The 23,658-nt window shown below is 41.2% G+C and overlaps 1 protein-coding gene across 1 annotated transcript in view; it reads left to right on the top strand.

Annotated features, from left to right (window-relative positions):
- LOC102929645 (collagen alpha-4(VI) chain) overlaps positions 1 to 23,658 on the top strand; it is a 104,544-nt gene that overhangs the window by 4,443 nt on the left and 76,443 nt on the right. The window contains 7 exon segments of the mRNA XM_007071233.3: positions 6,858 to 6,907; positions 20,495 to 20,577; positions 22,061 to 22,585; positions 22,588 to 22,665; positions 23,060 to 23,344; positions 23,347 to 23,475; positions 23,478 to 23,645. Coding sequence (XP_007071295.3) covers positions 6,858 to 6,907; positions 20,495 to 20,577; positions 22,061 to 22,585; positions 22,588 to 22,665; positions 23,060 to 23,344; positions 23,347 to 23,475; positions 23,478 to 23,645 — 1,318 coding nt within the window.

Genomic DNA, 23,658 nt, shown 5'->3' with positions numbered 1-23,658 from the left:
ACCATGTTTTTCCTTTCACTGTCACCCTCATCCTCTTTCCCTCATTCCCTCTAACTGTTTGTTAAACTCAGCTTTTTCACCTTGTCTTTTAGACAAAGCAGGGACCCTTTCCACCTTTGGATACTCCAGTCAAATCCATAGAAAGTGGTCTCACTTCCTCTGCCTGCACTGATTGGCTGTTTGCTCCAATCCTGTCTCTCCCTCAGTCTCTACCCTAGCTTCACTCCACACCTGCCCCTTCACCCTCTCCTCTGTCTGCCCTGTTCCCCTTTGCCACCTTCCCTTCCCTGCCTTTCCCTTTTCTTTCCATTTAGATGATCCCATCCTAAGTAAAATCATCCAAGGAACTAACCACCATCACATTGTTCATTCTGCTTGTGTGTTCTATCCCTTTCTCCACTCAGTATCTGTCCTGTCTATTGAGATAAAATTGTCTCATTGTTTCCTTGTGCTCCCCAGCCAGTCTGTCTGTATCTATTGTCTTTTGTCTAATACTTGGATTGTAAGCAATTTGGGGTAGTGACTGTCTTTTTGTTCTGTGTTTGTACAGCGCCTAGCACAATGGGGTCCTGGTCTGTGACTGGGGCTCCTAGCTGCTATAGTAATACACATCAGAATAAAAATAGTCTTAAATTAGATTGTAAACTCTTTAGGGTAGGGATTTCTCTTATGTGTTCATACAGCTCCTAGCATGTGAAGTGGAAGCTAGAGTCTGTTAGGGGAGGGAAAATTGTGAGAAGGAAAGGCCCAGCTTGAGTCTTCAAGGTTTGTGTGAACCTTGAAGAGTTCCTGTTTCTGGCCAAAGCCAGGTAAATCTTCTAGAGTTTAGAGATTTCAGTCTGAAAGTTTCACACAGCATTGTTTTCATATCTCATGAGACATTGCATCATGAGTCCGAAAAGTCTCCCACACACAAAACCTACCTATTTATGTTCTCATACTATGCCCATCACTGTGGTATCAGAACATATTATACAATTTAAATTACTGAGTAGTCTGCAGAGAGTCCTCTCTCCTTTTCCAGAGATACACAGGATTCATCATGTACCTTCATCTCTCTCCTCTTGTTCTTCTGTTATTCTCTTACCCAGTCTCAGAGCAAGCAGAGTGGAGGGTTTTTCTCCTCCTTCATTTCCATTGGGATTCCCTATGAACACCTGTACGAAGGCACAAAGCACAAGAACTCTTTGAAAGACACATATGCAGGTCAAGTGCAAACTAAAATGTCTCCCAAAATGAAAAGTCACATTTGGTAGAGTAGTCACATGAATAGCTGATATGTGCTATCCTTGAAATAAAAAAGCAGTGCAGAACTGTCAGAAGGGTTCAAACATGTCTCAGTAAAGAACCCTGTATTGTCAAAGCTTATCCCTGCATTTACTTTACGCTATGCTATGCCTGGCCCAAGGGATAGTAAAACACACACTGTGACATTTTCATTCCATATTCTTTATGAAAATGTTTGATATGAATATGACATAACTGAGATACTTTATGCAAGATGGCTCATGTGGGATTATTGGAAAGGTTATGATTTACTGAATGCAATTATCCAATTTGTATGCCTGTATCATTTCTGTATCTGAAGTTAGGAATATTGACTGTGCATCTGTATTTCAACTATGCTACTTTGGGTGATGCCCACTGCCAGCACTTCAGGTACAACAATGGAAAAGCCAGACAGGGAGGATGGTCCATCAGCGAGAACAATGGACTGTGAAAAGCTTGGCCTTCCCGTCGACACTCCATACTGCCACTGACTCAAGGATGTTGTGATACTACTGAGTGAGGTGGTCTTGTCACATGATACTAAAACATTACCTGGGACTGGTTTGAACTCAGTGGTTTGAACATTGGCCTGCTAAACCCAGGGTTGTGAGTTCAACCCTTGAGGGGGCCATTTAGAGATCTGGGGCAAAAATTGGGGATTGGCCCTGCTTTGAGCAGGGGTTGAACTAGATGACCTCCTGAGGTCCCTTCCAACCCTGATATTCTATGATTCTATGACTTGTTGTAACTTTCCACTATAAGGAAAGGGGGCGGGGAATCAAGTTTGGGAAACTTGTAAATCCAATTTAAGGGTGGAGAGGAAGGCAAACAGGATGACTCCTCTCCATGGCCTGTCTGCCCAAGAAGAAAGACTGCAAAAGGGAAGGCAGGGGTGGAGTCCAGACTGAGACAGGGGTCCAGTCTGAAAAGGAATATAACCGGAACTCTAAACCACAGAAACTTTGCAGACTGCCTGCAACAATATCTAGGGTGAGAAATACTTGAAACTAGCTTAGTTTGTGTGTTTGATTTCATTTGCTTAGTAATCTGCTTTGTTCTGTTTGTTACCCCTTTTACCACTTAAAATCTGCCTTTTATAGTTAATAAAATTTATTTTGTTTAATAATAAACTTGGTTTCTGTAATTTCTAATGGGGGGTGGGGGGGGGTTGAGAAGTTGTGTATACCTTTCTCCACATTGAGGGAGGGGCCGAATTTCATAATATATCTTTGGGTCTGCATTCCAAGGGAGGTGGACATCTGAGTGTTGGAGCAAGGCCCTTAAGTTGAGTCTTCCCAGACCTGATCTGCTGCTGGGTGTGGCCCTGCCTGTGTGTGTGTGTGTTAGAGGAGGTTTTAAGAGCCTGGCTCAGCAAGACAGGTTAAAGGTGGACCCTGCTGGAAGAACAGGTAGACTCAGTGGTATCTCAGCACATCAGGTGGCTTCCCAAGGGTTCCAACCTGTCACATACACTAATTTAACTATGTGTTCCTAGTACAGATTGGTGCTGTTGTCTACCACCTTTTAATCACTACAGTAGTAATGAGCATTCCCCCATGACTGTTTCTGAAGCTTTAAAAACTTTGTTTCATGATCAAATTTGTCATTTTAAAGTAAAAACAAAGGCTGAAATTTTCAGAGAAGCCTGCGGGAGATGGGGGACTCTTAGACTCCTTTGACAATCCCAACCAAAGCTTTAAAACTTCAAAATGGCTGCAGAAGACTCCTAAATGGCTGTATATTCACAGCAGGTCTGCAAATGGAAACACTGTATAGACAGATACCTCAAAGCAACAAAAGGCGGCAAATCAGAGTTCAGGCCGTCACTCCACCTTTGGTTTGTCTAGATGTGCCTATTATGGTCACACACATGCTATACAGCCCCATTCTAAATGTCTGTACCGCTTACATTAGCAGGATACATACTGATGGCTCCATTGCTCTGAGGCTCGGGTAAGATGAATAGACAATGAGTTAACAAAAATGATTAGGGGTATGGAACAGCTTCCGTATGAGGAGAAATTAATAAGACTGGGACTTTTCAGCTTGGAAAAGAGACGACTAAGGGGAGATATAATTGAGGTCTATAAAATAATGACTGGAGTGGAGGAAGTAAATAAGGAAGTATTATTTACTTCTCATAACACAAGAACTAGGGGTCACCAAATGAAATTAATAGGCAGCAGGTTTAAAACAAATAAAAGGAAGTATTTCTTCACACAACCTGTGGAACTCTTTACCAGAAGATGTTGTGAAGGCCAAGACCATAACAGGGTTCAAAAAAGAACCAGATAAATTCATGGGGGATAGGTCCATCAATGGTTATTAGCCAGGATGGGCAGGGATGGTGTCTCTAACCTCTGTTTGCCAGAAGCTGGGAATGAGCAAAAGGGAAAGGAAAGGGGGAAAGGATCACTTGATGATTACCTGTTCTGTTCATTCCCTCTGGGGCACCTGGCATTGGCCACTGTCGGGAAAACAGGATACTGGGCTACATGGACCTCTGGTTTGACCCAATATGGCTGTTCTTATGTTAATGGTGCATTGTGTTGGCCAGGATTTTGAATTTCTTAGTTAGTGCCAAATGAGAGTTACATGCCTAACACCGTTTCTATTCTAAAATGGGATTTTAATAAATAACTTATTCCAGATAAGACTGGATTTTAATACTTACTCCTGTGTATGAGCTGCTTTTCTGAATGTTCTTAGGAGCAAGAGTTTCACATCTGTCCACTGTCTTAAGCAATTTTGACTCTGCCTACAAGGTATCTTCATGAATGAAATGTTTGTGCTTATTCAACTTCTTATCCTCTACTAAATGGGTCAGTGAAAAGATGTGAAGCTTGTAAGTAGGTCTGATATTATTAACCTTTAGGCTACTGACATTTTTCTACTAGTCCAGTAAATGAATGTAACAAAGATACCTATAGATATCTGTATCATCCTGGGGGTTCAGACACGACATTTTACAATACTTTTAGGATAGCTTTAGTTTGATTACAATATTTGTTACTGATCATTGTTTCTTTCTTTTCTACTGGTAAACACTGTTAAGGCTGACCCTTGTCAGTGCCAACTGTGGGGACACTAAGTTAAAACATTTTAACTTTAAAACTCTATTTTTAATTTTAAGTTTTAAATTTCCCATTCTAGCCTGAGATGAGAAGTGCCATGTGAAATTTCAAGGGGATTGGTTACTTTTCTGGGAAATTAGCTTTAATCAACTCCCTTACTATGATCCTGTACACACTTATTCTCATGTTTTAATTTAAAGCATGTGATAGTCCCACTGACTTTCATGAGGGGACTCGTGCTTAAAGTTAAGCTCACATCAACCTTTTGTAACTAAAATAATAATAAAATTACAAATAATACTTATATGGGGTTGCTATAAGCACTCATAATATGTGAAATTCTCAAAGGAGTTAGATAAAGGTATAAAATAGAGATGTTTAAAATTTTCCTTCAAAACTGTTTTTGACAGATAAATAGGTTTTAAAAAAAATGATTTTTTTCATAAAAAGCATCTGTTTTCTGGAGAAAATTAGATTTTTGTATAAAGGAAACAAAAGACCCAAACCTGAAATATTTCAGCCAAAAACTGAAATATTTTGATTTGGAAATACTGTGGACTGTGCTTTGTGGGAGTTATAGTTAAGTTGTCTCACGTCCCCCTTCTCTATGGGTTAGGCTCCCCAGCCAGACTACATCATCCATGATGTGCTTCTTCCTCTCTCTAAGGAAGTGGGCTGTGGTGAATCATGGGAGATGTTGTCCAACCAGAGATCCCGGCCTATAAAGGAGAACCAGCTCTTGAAGCACCTGAACTACAACTCCCAAGAGACGTTGCAGCAGCATTGCCAAATTGAAATATTTTGGTTTTCAGCCCATTTTTTCCCCAAATTTCCACCAAAAATCAAAAATGTCCATGAAAAATTTTGTTGAAAATGATTCCCCCCCCTTTTTATGGAAGTTTCCCCTTGGAAAAAAATCTATTTTTTTCAAACTGCTCTGGTCTAGGGCCACAGACCAAGTTGGATGAAACTATATTTGGCAGGTGTTGATGTAAATAACTGAAACATACTTTGTACAGAAAAGGGGGAAATGCATTTCCTGAGTGGGGAAAATAGGCGTTTAGGGCTTGATTCTGCAAGGTGCTGAACACTCCGGTTTTGTACATGTGCTTAATTGTAAACACATGAGTAATCCCATTGGTTTCATTAGTGGCCCCATTGTTAGGGTTGAATTGAGTTTAAGACAGATTATACTTAGATGTGCTGCTACTAGGTCCAGTGATATGTGTGGGCTCCTGAATTGAGAGGAATATTACTGTTTTCTGTGGTCTGGTTAGTAAACCCTTTGTTCTCCAGGTGGGGCTCACATTGGATGATTGGAACTTTAAGAAAGTTTGGATCAGAATCTGAATTTTTACATCGGGAGCCCATTGTATTTTTTTCATTTCACACCAGCAGCAAAAATAAATGCACTTGTAATAATGAATCGTTAGACATTTTAAAAAAATGTAAATGCTGATTTAAAAGCTACAGACAACCAACCAAAGGGAAACTCATAATCACATCACAAAATGAAGGCAGTTTTTCTATCTTATAAATAGTTAACCATTCATCTAAATGGTTAAGCAAGTAAACTTTTAAACCACCACTTGGGAAAGAAAGATGGAAAGTCTTTATAAAAAAGCTAGCAGTAAATGAATGAACTTCAATGTGACCCGCCTTTTCAGTAAGTCTAGATGCAACTTCCTAGCACAGACTTATTCCTCCTAGTGTCTGGCAGACCCTTGACTGCTTGCAGCAGCCTATGTCTTGATATTAGGGATGAATGCAGGCTGAGGCAGGGGGCAGGTTATCCCAGGAGTATACTTAGCAGGGTCTGCTTGGGTGGGAGGGCACTCCCAACCTAACCCCCACTGCTGGCCCTACCCCCAGCCAGTTGCAGCCACTCACCCTGCTGGGAAGCCTGAGGGAGAGCAACCTCTGGAACATCTGGCCCATGACACATTAATCACACTGACCTCCAGGCAATTAGGTAAGCCACCAACTGCATTATGTTTGCTTCTCCAATCCTCTCTTAAGTGATTTAGTGTTTTGCCATATATCTGTGTATGGCTCCACCAGAAAAATATGCTTTCCCCTTACAGCCTCTTAGATGGATGGAACTTTTTTCACAGAGACATTTTAATGCTAAAAGATTGATAATGCACTTATAAAAATAATGCATCGGTCCTCCACGTAGATAAAGTAACTTCTAATGATCAAAGTTTTCCTTATTTGCATAGAGTTGACACTTGGAAAATATTTTCATTATTTTCATAAGTGCATTATCATTCTCTTAGCATTAAAATGTTTCAGTGAAACCAGATGGGGGTGGGAGTAGGGAGACTTACTTGTTTCACTGTTTTGTAGGACAAGAAAGTTGTGCTGGAGGAATGTAGACTTCTAATTTGCTTTTGGGGGAGGAAAGAGAGGATGAGAGAAACTGATGTGAAAAACTAGACATATGGACTGAAGCTGTGTGTATCTTTCTCTTTGTACTCCAGGGCTTAAGCTTTTCCAATACACTTTCTAAAGAATGAAGGCAGTACAGAAAAATTAGAGATCAAACTGAAGTGCTTCACCAGGTAGGAGGAATCTATTTGATCCCATTCATTCAAACAGACAGAGGTGGGGCTAGAACTTGTTATGAGCAAGATCGCATTCTTTCTGCTTAACTGAGGCAAAAAATTAGAGAGAAAATGAAGAATAACGTGTATACAGCAATAAGCAGAGTGTGCAGAGAGATCTTGATACATGTGGAGTTAAAGGACTGTTAACCTAATTGGCAGCATTAGTGTGGGATCACGTTCCTGAATTGATTAGTCAGGGTGTGATTCCATGATACTGTACTCTTAAATGATTTGCTACATGAGTTTCCGAAGGTAGGGCCATGAAATTATCTCTTGGAGCTAGGAATGAAGTTGTCCTATGCCAACTATCTATGCAGTCTGTAAGAAGCAGTGAATTCCTATGATTCTGGGGAAATAAGGCAAAATAGACAGTAGCAAATGGAGAGCTTGATCACCACCTGCTTTAAATTCATAATCTTATTTATTTAAAGCAGCTGCCAGGAGGAGGCTGGAGACAGTCAGCAGGGATTGATTTAAATCAAAGAGATTTAAATCACCAGTTTTAATCATTTAAATCAGCAAGCAGGAAATCTTGATTTAAATAATCAATTTTAATTGTGTTTTTCATTTGTACTTATTTACCTAAAGAAAGATTGATTCTCATTGGTTGGTAACTATTAAAACATGTTATTTTGCAACTAAATATAGTCTATATGCTAAATTTGGTTCTTCTTTTTGCTAACCAGCTGGATGCACTATATCTATACACATTTATTTAAGCAATTATAGATCTTAATTTACATGTATTTGCATTTTTAATTTTTATATTTTGTATTAAGTTAGAAAATGGTGAATGATGCAATTCTTATTTACCAGATAATGATTAATTTTCTACTTGTGATTTGTGTCAAGCTAGATTTGGAGGGAAATTAGAATTCAGTTAAAAATGCACAAAAACAGTATTTTTCCAATTTTTTAAAATTCGCTGAATAAAACTACCTTAAATGTGCTGGATATATAAGAAACAAAAAGTAAGTTTATTTAAACATGTTTTGCATTTAAAACTAACTGACTTATTAAACAAAGGCAGTATTATCTGTTGTTAGGGAATTGAACTGATTGTTTCTGGCCATTATGTCCTTCAATATTTTAGAAGTGGTAGCTCTCATTCTTTCAGACCTAATTTCTATTCATAGATTGGAAGAGAAAAACAAGCCTTCCTGCTTTTTTTTAACTCTGAATTGGTTTTGTAACTATGAATGAACTAGTCATTGAACTAAACTAGGTGAATAAACTGAAAATGAAGAAAATAGTCTTTGTACCTGCAGAAGAGGCTATTGCTGTCAAAAACTAGTTAGCACTTCAGCTGGTTCCGGGTGCTAGGCCATTGACTTCCACCAGTTCAGTGGTCTGACTTTTTTTGTACTGAGTAGTATAATTATTTGTATTTAATTTCAATTATTTTAATAGTTTATGATAAGTGTAGGTTTAATATAGTGGTGCATGGTGGTGGCTATTAATCCACTTTGAATACAGGACTGATGGTCACTTTGAAATCTCCATAAATTCATATTGGCCCAGATTGTTTCACTACAGGAATAACATCTGAGATTTTCAAAGCCAACTAAAGGATACAGCCTTACTGGTTTCCTGAAAATTAATAGGAGCTGTGTGACTAAATCCCCCAAATCTCAGCCAAATGGTGTAGCCCATTCATTTGTGTTGACTCTGGTCTCCAACAAACTGGCTTGTCTTTTGACCTTTGCTGGGACTTTGAAAACTCGAGTATTGCATTATCTTGCATTTCCAGTTAGTCTTCGGAAACTTGTGCTGTTTCCATATCCCCTGGGAAATCCTTTTCATGTTACAGCAGCTGTGATAATTTTCCATTGTTGCCATCCATTGGGGCTATGTTTCCCAAACTTTTGAAAGTTGGTTTCATTTTAATGAAAGTGGGGCTTGATTGCACCCTTCCTTCAATCCTTCCATTGTTATTAAAGGCTCTCCCATCCTGATGTATGGATCTTCCTTGCTCCCCTGACTAGTCCTTCATGGTCCTCTGGGGAGAGGTGAAAAGAAAGGGGCATGTGTCCCACATTTTAGGAAATGTTGCTTTAGGGGTTCCAGAGTTTGTATAAGTATAATGTTCTCACTTTAGACTTGTCTTCCTTAGCTAGTCATACTAAGGAAGTCCTTTCCCCCGCACCAGGAACACGTATAACTTATAGGGATGTCCTTGTTTTTCTTTCAGAGTAGCAGCCGTGTTAGTCTGTATCCGCAAAAAGAAAAGGGGTACTTGTGGCACCTTAGAGACTAACAAATTTATGTGAGCATAAGCTTTTGTGAGCTACAGCTCACTTCATCGGATGCACGCATGCTGTAGCTCACGAAAGCTTATGCTCACATAAATTTGTTAGTCTCTAAGGTGCCACAAGTCCTCCTTTTCTTCTTGTTTTTCTTGACAGACTTTCCACTTGTGTGTGTATTTGTATGTCTTGTCCTTAGAAAAGAACACTAAACTTCGCAAAATATATATTGTTTGCGTGCTGCTTGCAAATTATCTTTTAAAAACTCTGTGGGAGTAAGTCTGGTTGTAAACTAATGTGTGACAAACACTCTTGTGTGGTCCATAGCTTTTCAAGAACATCAGGAAGTTACCCCAGTTTTTTCTACTGTATTTGGTTTAATAATGTTGTCCAGATGTTTATTCTCTAGCAGTGTTGTTTGTGAGAAGAACACAAATGCCATGTTAACCATGAATATAAAATGCATCTGCACAGGGGGGTCAGCTTAAAGACAGTTAAAAGGTAAAATGAGTTTACAAGAGATAATCTTGGTTTCTAAGAACATCGTTTTCACACACTTTCTAACACAAATGCTTCTTTCTATTAGAGATGAGCCTGAACTGTAACTCTGGGACTTTAGGAACTCAGTTTGGTACTTTGCTTCCATTTCTGCCTCGTTTGTAAGGGATTGCTGAGAGTGAAACTACAGTCGTACATCAATTTTTCCACAAATCATCATATAAAATGGATTCTATTTCACGGTCCGGAGAAACATTTAATGTGATTCCAAATAGTTTAGGGGGGAAAAGTCCACTTCCATAACTTTCTACAGAACCATGATGGCATGGACTATGCCACAGTTAAATTACAAGGGCTTTGACCGAACTTGTTTTGTCTATCAACTAAGTAAGTCTTGTGGCTATGCCAGCGTAAGAGTGTTAGGGAGGGCAGGAGAAAGCACCAGCCAGCATTTGTGTTGGGGCCATAATTCGGTTGCTGTAGCATAAGGTGGGTGGCAGATATGATCCCGCAATTCCTGCTCATCAGAATGGCTGCGGTGGGGGAACATTGGCAACAACTATTAACCATAGATAGTGAGGGTTTTCCTGGGATAGGCATCAATCCACATTTCTGTTGTTTAGCATCAGAGATTGGTTTGTGGTGTCTTTTGGAGATGTGCTAAAACTGAGCACTGCCTTTAAATGGACCTTAAAGTCAGGAGCAATTTCCACAGCTGAAGTCTAGTTTCTAATTTGATCCCATCTTCCAAAACTGAGAGGAATTTCACAGACTTGAAAACTAAAATAGTCAGCTCAAGGGTGTGCAAGCACATCACTAGTCATGTACCTCCACCTTTGAAACTGACTCTAAACCAAGATCACTTGCCTTTTGGCTCTGGACAAGAAGAGCCCATTTAACAGGTTTAAAGCGTCACATCAACATTCCACCCTAAATCAGATATTAGAGTCCTGTACAGGCCAGATCCTAAGCTCCCTTTGGGCTGGTCTGTGCTGCTCAGTGCCTGAAAAGCTACCTAAATGGGCAGCTGGTGATTCCCCTTGTGCAGCGAAATCTCTCAGTGGTGCACAGCCAGTGGAGCTGGTGTGTTGGGCTGGAGACCGGAGCAGGTGTGGCCTCAGAACCTCATGCTCTGACAGTCCCCAGATAGTAGAATGAACTCTAGGGGGACCATTACCTTGATAGTAGCATAGAGCAATTGCTTCTGGGGTTGAATCGGCCCCTTGCTGACCCCAGGATTGGGGGGAACAAAAAAGGTGTCTTAAAGCCCCCTATTTTTCCAAACTTGTGTGTCGTACCAAGCTTAGCTCAGCCAGAGCCCACCTCTCTTAGGTCGTACATCTCTTAGGGGGTCTATATTTCTGGTATTATGCTGAGACCAGTACATCTGGAGTTGCATTTCATATTTAAGACTTAAATCCAAATTTCCCTAGCATATGCCTCTCTGACATTGCCATTTCAATTTAACAGAGTATAATAACTTTGGCAGGAATATTGCCCAGAGTTATTAATAATTCAGAGAGAAAGATATGTGAAGGTACACTGGGGAGATTGGACAGCCTCTTCTTCGCAGTATCTGGAGTATTTCCTAGGCATGCTTAGTGAAATCTATCTGTGCCCTTCTCAAAAGCAATCAGACCAGGCAGATTTGGAGTCATCGCTTTGGAGAAGGAACCTGTGCAGAATGTGTAAGAAGATTATATTAGAATTTAGGCAGGCAGGGTTTCTACACAGAACTACTGAGAAATGATTCAGAAACATACACACAATCCTAGTCTTATAAATTCAGTTCCCCCTATTTCTTCTATCATATTTGGAGACACTTTTATGTGTTTCCAAGTAGAGAAGTCACAAATCTCTAAATTGTTAATCTGTATTTATGAGATTTCAAACCTCAACTGCATTCCACTCAGAAAAGCAAGCCAAGATGGGATAAATGTTTGTGACGAATAATTGTTAATCATGTTTCATTACCCTGAGATTTCCATTAATATTTCAGCACTCACGGCAGAAACATAAATAAAAAACTCCCCAGTAAAAACAAAACAAAAACCAAAAACCTCCTGTAGAAACCCTGCCAGCTCCTAGCACAGGTCATGGCCATGAATATATTTCTTCCTGGAACTTTAAAAAGCCTGTGTACATGGATTTTATTTCACACTATGGGCTCATTTGATCTGATAAACTCAGAGGCGTCCTGTGCTTTGCAGCTCTAATCCTTTGGGGGACCCTTATCCTAAATACAGAGGGGACTAATTCTGATATACTCTGCTTCCCTTGCCACCTTCAATAAAGGCAAAACAAATAATCTCCTGCTAGCACCAAATCAAACCACATTCTAGCATTTGAAGAATTCTTTGTGGTGCCTTGAAGAACATCAACATTTGCCACACTTCAAGGAATATTGCACACCTGGTCACCATTATTATTATTAGTGGTAGTAATATTACCATAACATCTAGAGATACCAACTAAGATTGGAACCCCATTGGACTAGGCACAGTAGAAACATAAGGTAAGAGAAACACCCTGTCCCCTGAGGAGTTTACAATTTCTATGGACAAAACAGACAAAGGGTGAGAGTGAAATAAAGTCACTTCTCCACTTTTTGTCATATGGAAGGTGACATGGCAGGTCAGTGCCAGAGCCAGGAACAGAACCAGATCTGCTGGGTCCAGGTGCAGTAACTTATCCACTAGATCCTGGTGGAATTTCACCAGAGGCAGGGAAATAGTCCCAACCTTCTTTCCAGCTGCTAGAATTCTAAAATGGGCTTCCTAAGAGCCCCTTCCAGCAAATCAGTGGAGCAGGGCCAACTTGCAATTATCCTAAACAGGGCTAAAGTAAGGGAAGGGGAACTCCTCTGTGAAGAAACACAGGCTTTCCTCAATCATGGGTCAAATTTAAAACACCATAAAGTGCATATTGATTATTCCCCTCTGTATTTAGACTAAACTCCAGACCCTTCTGGTTTTGCTTAGCATATGATCATGGCAGACCAAACTGCTCCAAGGAAACCAATCTACTCTATTGCGGAAACAAACAGTTCTTTAAATGCACAACTATTTGTGACTTGACAGTTAAGAAATAGTTTATTGGGTAATTGAGATTGCAGTTTCAATGCTCTTAATCATCACAGATACTTGCCACAAGTATTTTATTCATCAGCTGGCCTGTCATTATTGAAAAGAAAAATTGGATACTGATGACAGTATGTTCACTGGTAGTGAAAACATTGTCTGCTTCCTGCCTTTCTCTGCATGTGAATCATGCTGTACTTTGTTGACCTCAGTTGATCTCCAGATGGCTATTCTTTTTTTCTGCTTTGTGTAAGACTAGGCCATCATGTACAATGCAAATCTTTTCAAAGCATTTCTTTTTTTGCAGACCAATCCTCAGTCTATAAATCCTTTGTTTGAAAGTGTTAGCTAGTTTTCAGTCTCTCCTCTTCGTTGTCGTTCTACATACTACATCTTCACGCATAACTGGGAGACACAATTTACTAAAAACAATGAGGAGTCCTTGTGGCACCTTAGAGACTAACAAATTTACTTGGGCATAAGCTTTTGTGGGCTATAACCCACTTCATCAGATGCATGGAGTGGAAAATACAGTAAGCAGGTATAAATATACAGCACATGAAAAGATGGGAGTTGCCTTACCAAGTCAGTGCTAATGAGGCCAATTCAATTAGGGTGGAAGTGGCCCATTCCTAACATTTGACAAGAAGGGGTGAATATCAAAAGAGGGAAAATTACTTTTTGTAGTGCTAATGAGGCCAATTCAATCAAAGTGGATGTGGCCCATTCCCAGCAGTTGACAAGAAGGTGTGAGTATCAACAGAGGGAAAATTATTTTTTTGTAGTGACCCAGCCACTCCCAGTCTTTATTCAGGCCTAATTTGATGATGTCAAGTTTGCAAATTAATTCCAGTTCTGCAGTTTCTCGATGAAATCTGTTTTTTGAAGTTTTTTTTGTTGAAGAATGGTGACTTTTAAGTCTGTTATTAAGTGTCCAGGGAGATTGAAGTGCTCTCCTACTGGTTTTTAAAAGTTACAATTCTTAATTCTTTTGCATAGAGACTGTCCATTTTGGCCAATGTACATGGCAGAGGGACATTGCTAGCCAGAAGGGTACCCAGAAGTCACCTATTACAGGACAGGCCCAACAAAGAAGATAACAGAATGGCGCTAGCTATCACCTACAGCCCCCAACTAAAACCTCTCCAACGCATCATCAAGGATCTACAACCTATCCTGAAGGATGATCCCTCACTCTCACAGACCTTGGGAGACAGGCCAGTCCTCGCTTAAAGACAGCCCCCCAATCTGAAGCAAATACTCAACACCAACTACGCACCACACGACAGAAACACAAACCCAGGAACCAACCCCTGCAACAAACCCCATGGCCAACTCTGTCGCATATATATTCAAGGAACACCACCATAGGACCCAACCACATCAGCCACACCATCTAGGGCTCGTTCACCTGCACATCTACCAATGTGATATATGCCATCATGTACACAGGAAGGTGTGCAGGTAAATAAACCATTTACAACCAATTGTCCTAGTCAATGGGAGCCATCAAGATTCTAAACCACCATTAATGGCCCACATTTTGCATAATTACAATGGGACCTCAGAGTTATACTTCATATTTCTAGCTTCAGATACAAGAATGATACATACATACACATAGGAGGAATAGATTCAATAGGTTATAACCTTTGTTATGATACCTTACAACAGACTTTTTGCATAAAGCATATTCCAGTTACATCATATTCACACTCATAAGCATATTTCCATAAAACATATGGAGCGCAAGGTCACAGTAATATTTAGCAAGAACTCAGGAGTAGAGTGGTGCAAATAAATTATTTTTTTGGCTAGCTGGCAGTTCCAAAAAATTGAAAAAATTAATTTTGGGTCAAACAAAATGTTTTGTTTGATCTGAAATGAGAAGTTTGGTTTTGACTTAAAACTGTTTTTAAGACTTTTAATTGCATTTTTTATAAATGAAGTCAAAGGAAATTTTTAAACAAAAAGTTGTTTCAAATCAAAACATTTCATTTAAAAATGTCGAAACAAAATGTTTCATTTTGGGGGGAATTTTTTGTTTTGGTTTGTTTTTTGTCCGAAACAATTTAAATTTGACATGAATTCACAAAAGGTTTCAGTCAGACTAAATCTTCATTTCCTCTCCTCTCCCGCAAAAAAAGTTCTGATAGAAAAATTTCACTCCATTCATGTCAGGAGACAAGATTGTCAGGAGGGAAGGCCCAGCACTTTGATTAGCTGCATGAGAACTGAATTCAGATTGAGGGCTTGTCTACTCTATGGTTATGTTGGTACAACATATGTCTCTCGGGTGTGAATAAGCCACCCGCCTGAGCGACATACATTACACCAACCTAAGCACTGGTGTGGACAGTGCTATGTCAGCAGGAGAGCTTCTCCCACCGACATAGCTACCGCTTCTTGCAGAGGTGGTCTTATTATGCTGATGGGAAAACTCTCTCCCATCGGCATAGAGTGTCTTCACCAGATGCTTCTAGTGTAGACTAGCCCTGAGTCTGCTCAAGCACCTGAAACAGTGAGTTCACAGTGTGTGCATGCTCAGAGGGTTAACCATGTATTAGCATAGAGCAACACGATATCTACAGGATGCTTACAAAGCACATTCCATCTAATGTACTATAGCATTTGTGATGTTGTCTAATTAAAATATACCCATGCAAATCATTATTCCTACCACTGTTATATAATTGCAACAAATCTTATACAAAGCGTGACACATGGCCAGAAAGGCTTGAACAGCTTGCAGGCCAACTAACCCAAAGCCAACCTTTAGAGGCATGTTAGAAAGTATGTGGATGGTAATTAGGGCCATTCGATGTTAGATTGGCTAGAACTTTGAAATGCAAACCTATATTGTTAGAGAATTAGAGGTGATATTAATTGCATGTATCTTAGATGCTAGCCATGTAAACAGATAGTTTCTGTCTGTCACTATGACTATTAATTCAGAGATCGAAAGGGAATGTTAACATTTAGATGAATCTTGGGTGAAATAATGTCATTGTCTATATGTCTCTTTGAAGTTGTGATAGACTGCCTAATGGATAAATTGCCCTATGTTAATTTGTGTAACTAATTACTGGTGGGGTTTAGGAAACAGAAGGTTACATCAAAAGCCTATTGTTTACCCGGGATGGTCAAGTGAATGCTAGAAAACTATATAAAAGACCCTTGGGTCCCAATCCTTTTTATCTCAGATCTGCTTAAGCTTCATCGGGGACGTTTGAGTCACAAGATTGAGATCCCAGTTCTGATTGGACTGCCCTGAAATATAAACATTGGACTATAACCTATGGACTATTTCTGAAAGAACTCTTTGCAACTACAAAGCTCACCATCTCTGCTATTAATCTGATCTCAAACTGTACTCATGTCTGTATGTATATTGATCTTTTAACCATACTCTTTCTCTCTTGTTTTTTAATAATTTTTAATTTAGTTAATCAGAATTGGCTGTAAGCGTGTATTTTGGTAAGATCCAGAATATTCATTTATCTGGGAGGTAATGTGTCTGATCCTTTGGGATTGGTAGAACCCTTTTTATATGATATAAGATTTTCATTAATCCTCATCATATCTGACTTGGGTGCCTAGGTGGAGGCCTGAAGCTGGGTTATTTTAAGGGAAATGTGGTGTTGACTTCTGAGTAACCACTGATTTAATAAAGAAGCTGTTTTGTGCTGGCTTGGTAAGCCTAAGTATTGTAATATCCACCAGCTTTGGGGATTGTCTACCCCATTCTTTGCAGTTCACCCTAATGGAGTGACCTCAGCTGGGGCCCCGATTACAGTGGGGTAGTCTGGCTTGGATACAAATTACCACAGGTTAATTGGGTTTTTGGATCAGAACCACATGGTTGTAAAAATTAATTCTGATATGGAGAGTTTAGGGGTTAAAAATCAGTTACAGTGAGTGACCCAGGATCGTATGACGATCCTGACAGAAAAAGCCTGGAAGAATTGTGTTCGCATGCATCAATAATTTGGCCTTGCAAGGAATTCAGTATAAACACAGCTCATGTCAATGTTGGAAGGTCTTTAAGTTGTATCCAGGAGCTCTAATTGTGCCCTTCTACACCAATCTCGTGTTGGGGGTGTGACATTGTCTAATTAAAATATAACCATACAAATCATTATTTCTACCACTGTTATATAATTGCAATGAATCTTATACAAAGTGTAATACGTGTCAGATCCTTTGGGATTGGTAGAACCCTTTTTATATGACGAAATAAGATTTTCATTAATCCTCATCATATCTGACCTGGGTGCCTATGTGGAGGCCCAAGGCTGGGTTACTTTAAGGGAACTGTTGTGTTGACTTCTGAGTAACCAGTGAGGTAATACAGAAGCTGTTTTGTGCTGGCTTGGTAAACCTATGTATTGTAATATCCACCAGCTTTGGGGATTGTCTACCCCATGCTTTGCAGTTCACCCTAATGGAGTGACCTCAGCTGGCTTCCCTGGGACCCTGGTTACAGCATCAGTAGAACTGTTTTGTCTTATTAAGAGGATTCTGAAATGCATTTTATTTACTTTATATAGTTTTCTTCCCAACTCATAGGATAATGTATTTAAATTTTAAAATTCATCTTAGCAAAGAAGTTTCAGTCGTAGGGGAGGTAGCATTCAGAAAAAGCAATTTGAAAATGACAGTAAAGCACAGAGCTACATTTTTACCTGAGGCACTGAGTGCACGTTTTTACCTCAGGCACTGATTTGGGCCATGTTATACTCTTCTGCAGAAAAACTGAGGGAGGGGGACAGAGGGTCCAGAAAGCTTCGTGCTGCTCAGCTTGTGGAGTTTCATTCTACTGCTCCCCTAAAAGTGGAAGGGCTTGGGGGCAATGGAAGTGCTCAGACCAAGGGATCCAAGCCGGAGGAGTCCAGGTGTCTGTGGGAAACTCCTCTCCCATCTTTGCAGATCAGGGGGATTTTGCAGGGAAGGCCTGACCTCTGTAATGAGCTATTCCTCTGCCCCTCCCTGATCATGGTTCTTGGAGAGTCTGTGCTGCTATTGACTGCTTTGCCCAGGAGTTGTGCTTGAGAAGCCATGGGGAAGCCTGAGATAATGAGCAGCATTAACTTGTGTGTGAATAATATATGTTAAGCTGCCTACAGGATCTGGAGGAGAGCAAACATGGAAGCCATTAACTCCCACCCCTCTCTCCTGACTTGAAGAGCCTGAACACCGTAGGGGTTGGAGGGCCTTTGTCAGGCCTCTGATGCAGCAGGCAATCATGATGTGGAGCTCATATATTCATAGAATTTAAACACCGGAAGGGACATTTGGATCCATCTAGTCTGGTCTCCTACAAAACACAGGCCATAGAATTAATAGTCACCATACCTCATTTTCTCATTCCCTCCTCTGCACAGAACCAACCCACCTGGCTCCCCTCTGCTCCTGTCAGCACAGGGGGCCATCCAGCCCTTTTATTCCTAATGTTTACCAAATATATTTTCTTCCATCTGCTAACGTTCTGTGCTTTGTACTGTGGAGTTCAGTTCTGATCCTGGCCAGAACTTGAGGGGAGTATTAGAGAGCAGGCCGCTTTTGAAGGGCAGCTGGGAACCAGTCAGAAAGAGCAGAAGTGGCTCTTCAGCCATGTCACAAAAACAACATGTGAAATCTTCCCATCTGAGCTTGCAGAAAGAGACGAGCCTGGGCTTCGTTGCTGTGGTTCAACATTTCTTTTTCTTCTGGTCAATAGGTTGTTGTCACATAGTTTACACAAGCTAAAACATTTTTAAAAAGAAGTCTCTCTGCCCATTTCAACACTTTCCATTGCCTATGCTGAATACGTGGCTCAAACTTATGCTTTCCATGAGTCAGAAAAGAGGGTGGAAATAGGGTTGCCAATGTTCTAATCGCACAAAACAGAACACGCTTCCCCTGCCCCTGCCCTGCCCCTTCTCCGTGGCCCCACCCCCCTCACTCCATCCTCCCCTTCCTCTGTTGCTTGCCCTCCCCCATCCTCATTCACTCGCTCATTTTTATCTGGCTGGGGCAGGAGGTTGGGATGCAGGAGGGGGTGAGGGCTCCGGCTGTGGGTGTGGGCTTCAGGGTGGGGCCAGAAATGGAGGGATTGAGGGTGTGGGAGGGGGCTCTGTGTTGGGGCAGAGGGTTGGGGGCGGGCTCTGGGGTGGGGCTGGGGATGAGGGATTTGGGGTGCAGGAGGAGGCTACAGGCTTGGGGTGGAGCCGAGGGGTTCAGAGTGTGGGAGGGGCCTCTGGGATGAGGCAGGGAGTTGAGGTGTAGGAAGGGGTACAGGCTCTGGGCTGGGGGTGCAGGTTCCTGGTTGGGGCCAGAAATGAGGGTTTCAGAGTGTAGGAGGGGGCTCAGGGCTGGGGTAGGAGTTTGGGATGCAGGGTGAGGGTTCAGGCTCCGGGAGGGAGTTTGGGTGAGGGAGGGGGCTCAGGGCTGGGGCAGGGGGGTGGGGTGCGGGAGGAGGTGTGGGGTATGGGCTCTGGGTGGTGCTTACCTCAGGGGGCTCCCTGGAAGCGGAGACATGTCCCTTGGCTCCTAGGCGTAGGGGCAGCCAGGTGGCTCTGTGTGGTGTGTACTGCCTCTGCGCGCAGGTGCCGCCCCCGCAGCTTCCATTGGCTGCAGTTCTGGGCCAATTGGAGCTGTGGAGTTAGGGGTAGGGCAGCGTGCGGAGCCCCCCTGGCCGCCACTGTGCCTTGGAGCCAGAGAGACATGTCACCACTTCCGGGAGCTGCGTGGAACCATGTAGGGAGGCTGCCAGCCCCGCCAACCGGACTTTTAAGGGATCGCTCAGCGTAGCTGACCGGAGCTGCCAGGGTCCCTTTTCAACCGGTCGTTCCACCTGGCAACCCTAGGTGGAAAGGAGATGGGAATTGAACATTGAATTGGGATGAGCATACTTGTGGCATTTGCTCATGGATTCAGTAATGTCAGTTTGTGTTACTGTTGGTCTTATCTCTATTGGTGTATTCCATTTCTAAATTCATTATTGTTTTATTAATTGATGACCGTTTTAACCAAAGGCCACTAAGTAACATCTGAATATTTAACAGCCATCTGGTTGAGATTTTCAAAGCCAAATGAGGGATTTAGGGACACAACTCCCATTTTTCTTAATTTTAAGCCCCTATTCATCTTTGAACATCTTAACCCTAGCTCAAGGTAGGTTTTGATTCGTACAGCAACAAAAGCTCATTGCGTACGCATACATCAGCGCCAGTTCATTTTGGCTCTGATCATGTTCCCATTCAAGTCAGTAGCCTAAGTCTCATCCGCTCCAGGATCAAACACTTTATTTCCTATAGTGAGTGAGGAAAATATGAAGATAAAATACTGTTCATAGTATTTAAAATGTAAACTTGACAACAGGAATGGGAATCGGAATATTTGCTGAGTCAGCACTGATTTGTTTGAGTCCCCTCAAATTATATGTATTGGATTTGACTATTCCTGATCCAGTGAGGTTATCAGATTATCTATATTCGTTCCAGTATCAGTCTGTCTGCATCTGAATGCAAATGTCCATATGGTGGATGGGAGCATTTTGAAAGATCAAGGCATGGTGAAGTACATTGCAGTCCTGTACACAGCTAGGAAACATCACATGAGCTGATGTCCTTAAATTCAATAAGATTCTATAGAAACTTTATTTTTCAAGACTAACAAGTTCTTTATCAGGCAGATGTTCTGTATGTTTCTCATGGCTTTATTTTCTTTTTCTCTAGGGAGGCTTTCAGAATGGACAACCAGAAAACACTTCTTCTTCTTCTTTTTGCAGCCAAATTCTGCTCCCCTGACCAGACAACTGGTAATACAGCATGAGCCTGCTCCTGTTCCCATTGAGGTATCGGCAAAGCTCCCTTTGCCTTTAATGGAAGCAGGATTGGGCTTTGTGCTTCTTATCCATTCAAATATATGTAAAAAAACAACCCCCTGGTGCCATTTAATTCTTTGTGTAATTCCAGACAGCTCTTGCAACATAATTTCACCAGGAGTACATTTGCATTAGGATATTACAGATAATTTTACAGAATTAAATTTAAGGCAAATGGTTTAGTGGTGTTTCTTTTTCTTTTTGGGGTTTTTGTTTGTTTTTGGTTCAAGTGTACTGATGTTCAGTGCTTTCAAAATTTAGGGAAAAATCTTATTACTAAAAACAAATGAGCATGCAATAGCTGACAATTAGCATATTTATATTTGGGAGTAGACTCATGCCAGCTTTGCCTATTATTCCATCAACACATGCAGTTCAGATCTAGTACTGATTGCTAATTGCAAGGCTGCTTATCAACTCTAGATAAGTTATAAGCACTCCAACATTTTGACTATTGTAATCAATTCTTTAGCCCTTTTGGAAGATAGAAGAATTGAGGAAGGCAATCTGTCAGTATGCAGGCCATCTTCCTTATGTTTAACAATTCAGGGGGTCATAACCATTTTACCCTTTTGTCAGGTGGTGGTGACGTGCCATTCTGGAATGACTAAAAACCCAGGGCCCTCATACTGCAAGTATTTATTGCATGACATAGTGCTTACTCCTGTTTAAGTCAATATGACTAAAGGCTTGTCTACCTGTTGGGGTAATGCACACTCTGGGGTGTGATTTCTGAAGTGCACTGGTGTGTTGCACATTAATTGGTCTGTGTGGTCCCAGCTAGTGGGCACTAAAGGTTTTCTAGTGCATTTTATCGTAGTACTGTTTGAAACGCTTTAGAAGTCACACTGTCAGACTGTGTGCATTGTCCTGCTGTGTAGACAAGCCCTTAGTCCCATACTAATAAACACTATGCCTCGTAGTAAATGATTGTAGTATTGGGCCCATAAAACACACGTGAGTAAATTTCCCTGTGATCTAAAACTGCAGTAAGACAACACACCGTCACCAAACCACAAGTGCTGGGCATTGTGGTGGAAGATGCTTAAGTGCATATATCAACAGGCATGCATGTGTATACTTTACCATCTATTCTTGTGACCAGGCCAGATAAGTAAGTCAGGTATGTGTGAATTTCAGTACCCTGTCTGTTCATAAGAATGGATCTGCAAACGCACATTGCATCATCCCTTTGCATTCTTGTGATTCCAGGAACTTGCACATCCATGACCACTGGCTTCAGTATGTAGGGTTTTCAGGCAAACTGATAGCTGGAATTTCAACAGGCAGGAGTGGTGGCTTTTTACTGAATTTTTACTTTAAGTAGCCTTATTTTCCCCAGGAAGCAAACAAGGACTGAGATTGTAATATTAGATAATACATCCAGTAAGAACTGAAAAAAGTTATGTTTCTTCAGTCTGCAGGGAAGCTTCTGTTGCAGACATTGTATTCCTTGTGGATGGATCCTGGAGTATAGGAAAAGAGAACTTCAGAAGGATGCAAGACTTCTTGTATATCATGGTCAGCAGCTTTGATGTTGGGGAAGATAAAATCCGGATAGGTCTGATTCAATATAGCGATGCTCCACACACTGAGTTCTTCTTGAGCACTTACAACTGCAGGGAAGCCATCTTAGAGAAGATACAAGCATTACACTACAAAGGAGGGGGCACAAAAACTGGGGAGAGCTTACGGTTCATGCTGGAGAATCACTTTGAGGAAACTGTTGGAAGTCGAAGGCAGGAAGGCGTCCCCCAGATTGCAGTGGTGATAACAGATGGGCAGGCTCAGGATAATATCCAAGAACCGGCCAAGGAAGTCAAGGATGCAGGCATCACACTGTATGCCATTGGCATCAAAGATGCTAGTTTGGAGGAGCTTCAAGAGATAGCTAGTGATCCAGATGACAAGCACGTCTATGAAGTGGGAGACTTCACTGATCTGCAGATATCTCTCATAATATGCTACAGGTGCTTTGTAGCACAGTAGAAGAGGTGAACCAAATCACCCACTTCTCCCAAGGTATGTCCACAAGCCCCTTTTCTCCTCCCCCCCACTCTTTTCTCTTTCATATTCATAGGTGAAGTGTTTAAAACTGTGACATGCAATCAAATCGTGGGTCTTAACTTCATTGCATCTTCCTTATCCCTTTCTCTACTTCATACAGGCACTCTGAGGAACTAACTTTGAACACACACTTACTGTGACAAGTTCCTACAGTATCTGTTTAGCTTAAAATATCCAAAACAGCACCGTGGGTTGGCAGACTCTAAACACAAACCTACTTTGTTGAATCAAAAATAAAAAATCAGTTTGAAAACCATTTAATTTTGGTTGGTGGGGGGAAGTAGCTCACAACTGTGAAAGAAATGAAACAACTTGCCTTTTCATTTTTTGTGTCACCTTTCTCATGTAGTTTGCACAAAAGCCACCTTGGCTGACGTCGTATTTTTAGTGCCTACTTCAACAAGTATTGGCCCAGAAAACTTTCAGAAAGTGAAGAACTTCCTCTACATCCTGGTTTCAAGCCTTAATGTGAGCAGCGATCAGATCCGGATTGGACTGGCCCAGTACAGCGATGAGACCTTCAAGGTGTTTTTGCTGAATCAATATTCACTGAAAAGTGACATTCTGGAACAGATACAGAATTTGCCATATAAGAGCGGAGGGAGTTACACAGGCACAGCTCTGGATTTTGTCAGGACACGTATTTCACTGAGTCTGCTGGTAGCAGAGCTCTGGAAAACGTCCCCCAGGTAGTCATCCTGATCACTAATGGGGAATCCAATGATGAGGTCAAAATGCCAGCCAACAAATTGAAAGCCAGAGGCATCTTGTCTATGTGGTTCGAATCAATGTCCAGGATTCAACTGAGCTTCAGGAAATAGCCAACAAGCCTTTAAATACATTTCTGTTTGGTATTGACAGTTATGATGTCCTTCAAGATCTCCCCAGAAGCCTTTTGCAAACCATGTGCTTTGCAGTCGAGAGCCAGATTAAAGGTAAATAACTTGC

Source organism: Chelonia mydas, chromosome 2 (genome assembly GCF_015237465.2).
Source record: "Chelonia mydas isolate rCheMyd1 chromosome 2, rCheMyd1.pri.v2, whole genome shotgun sequence".
NCBI lineage: Eukaryota > Metazoa > Chordata > Testudines > Cheloniidae > Chelonia > Chelonia mydas.
The sequence above is the reverse complement of the archived record's forward strand: the minus strand, read 5'-3'. Positions and strand labels throughout refer to the sequence as shown.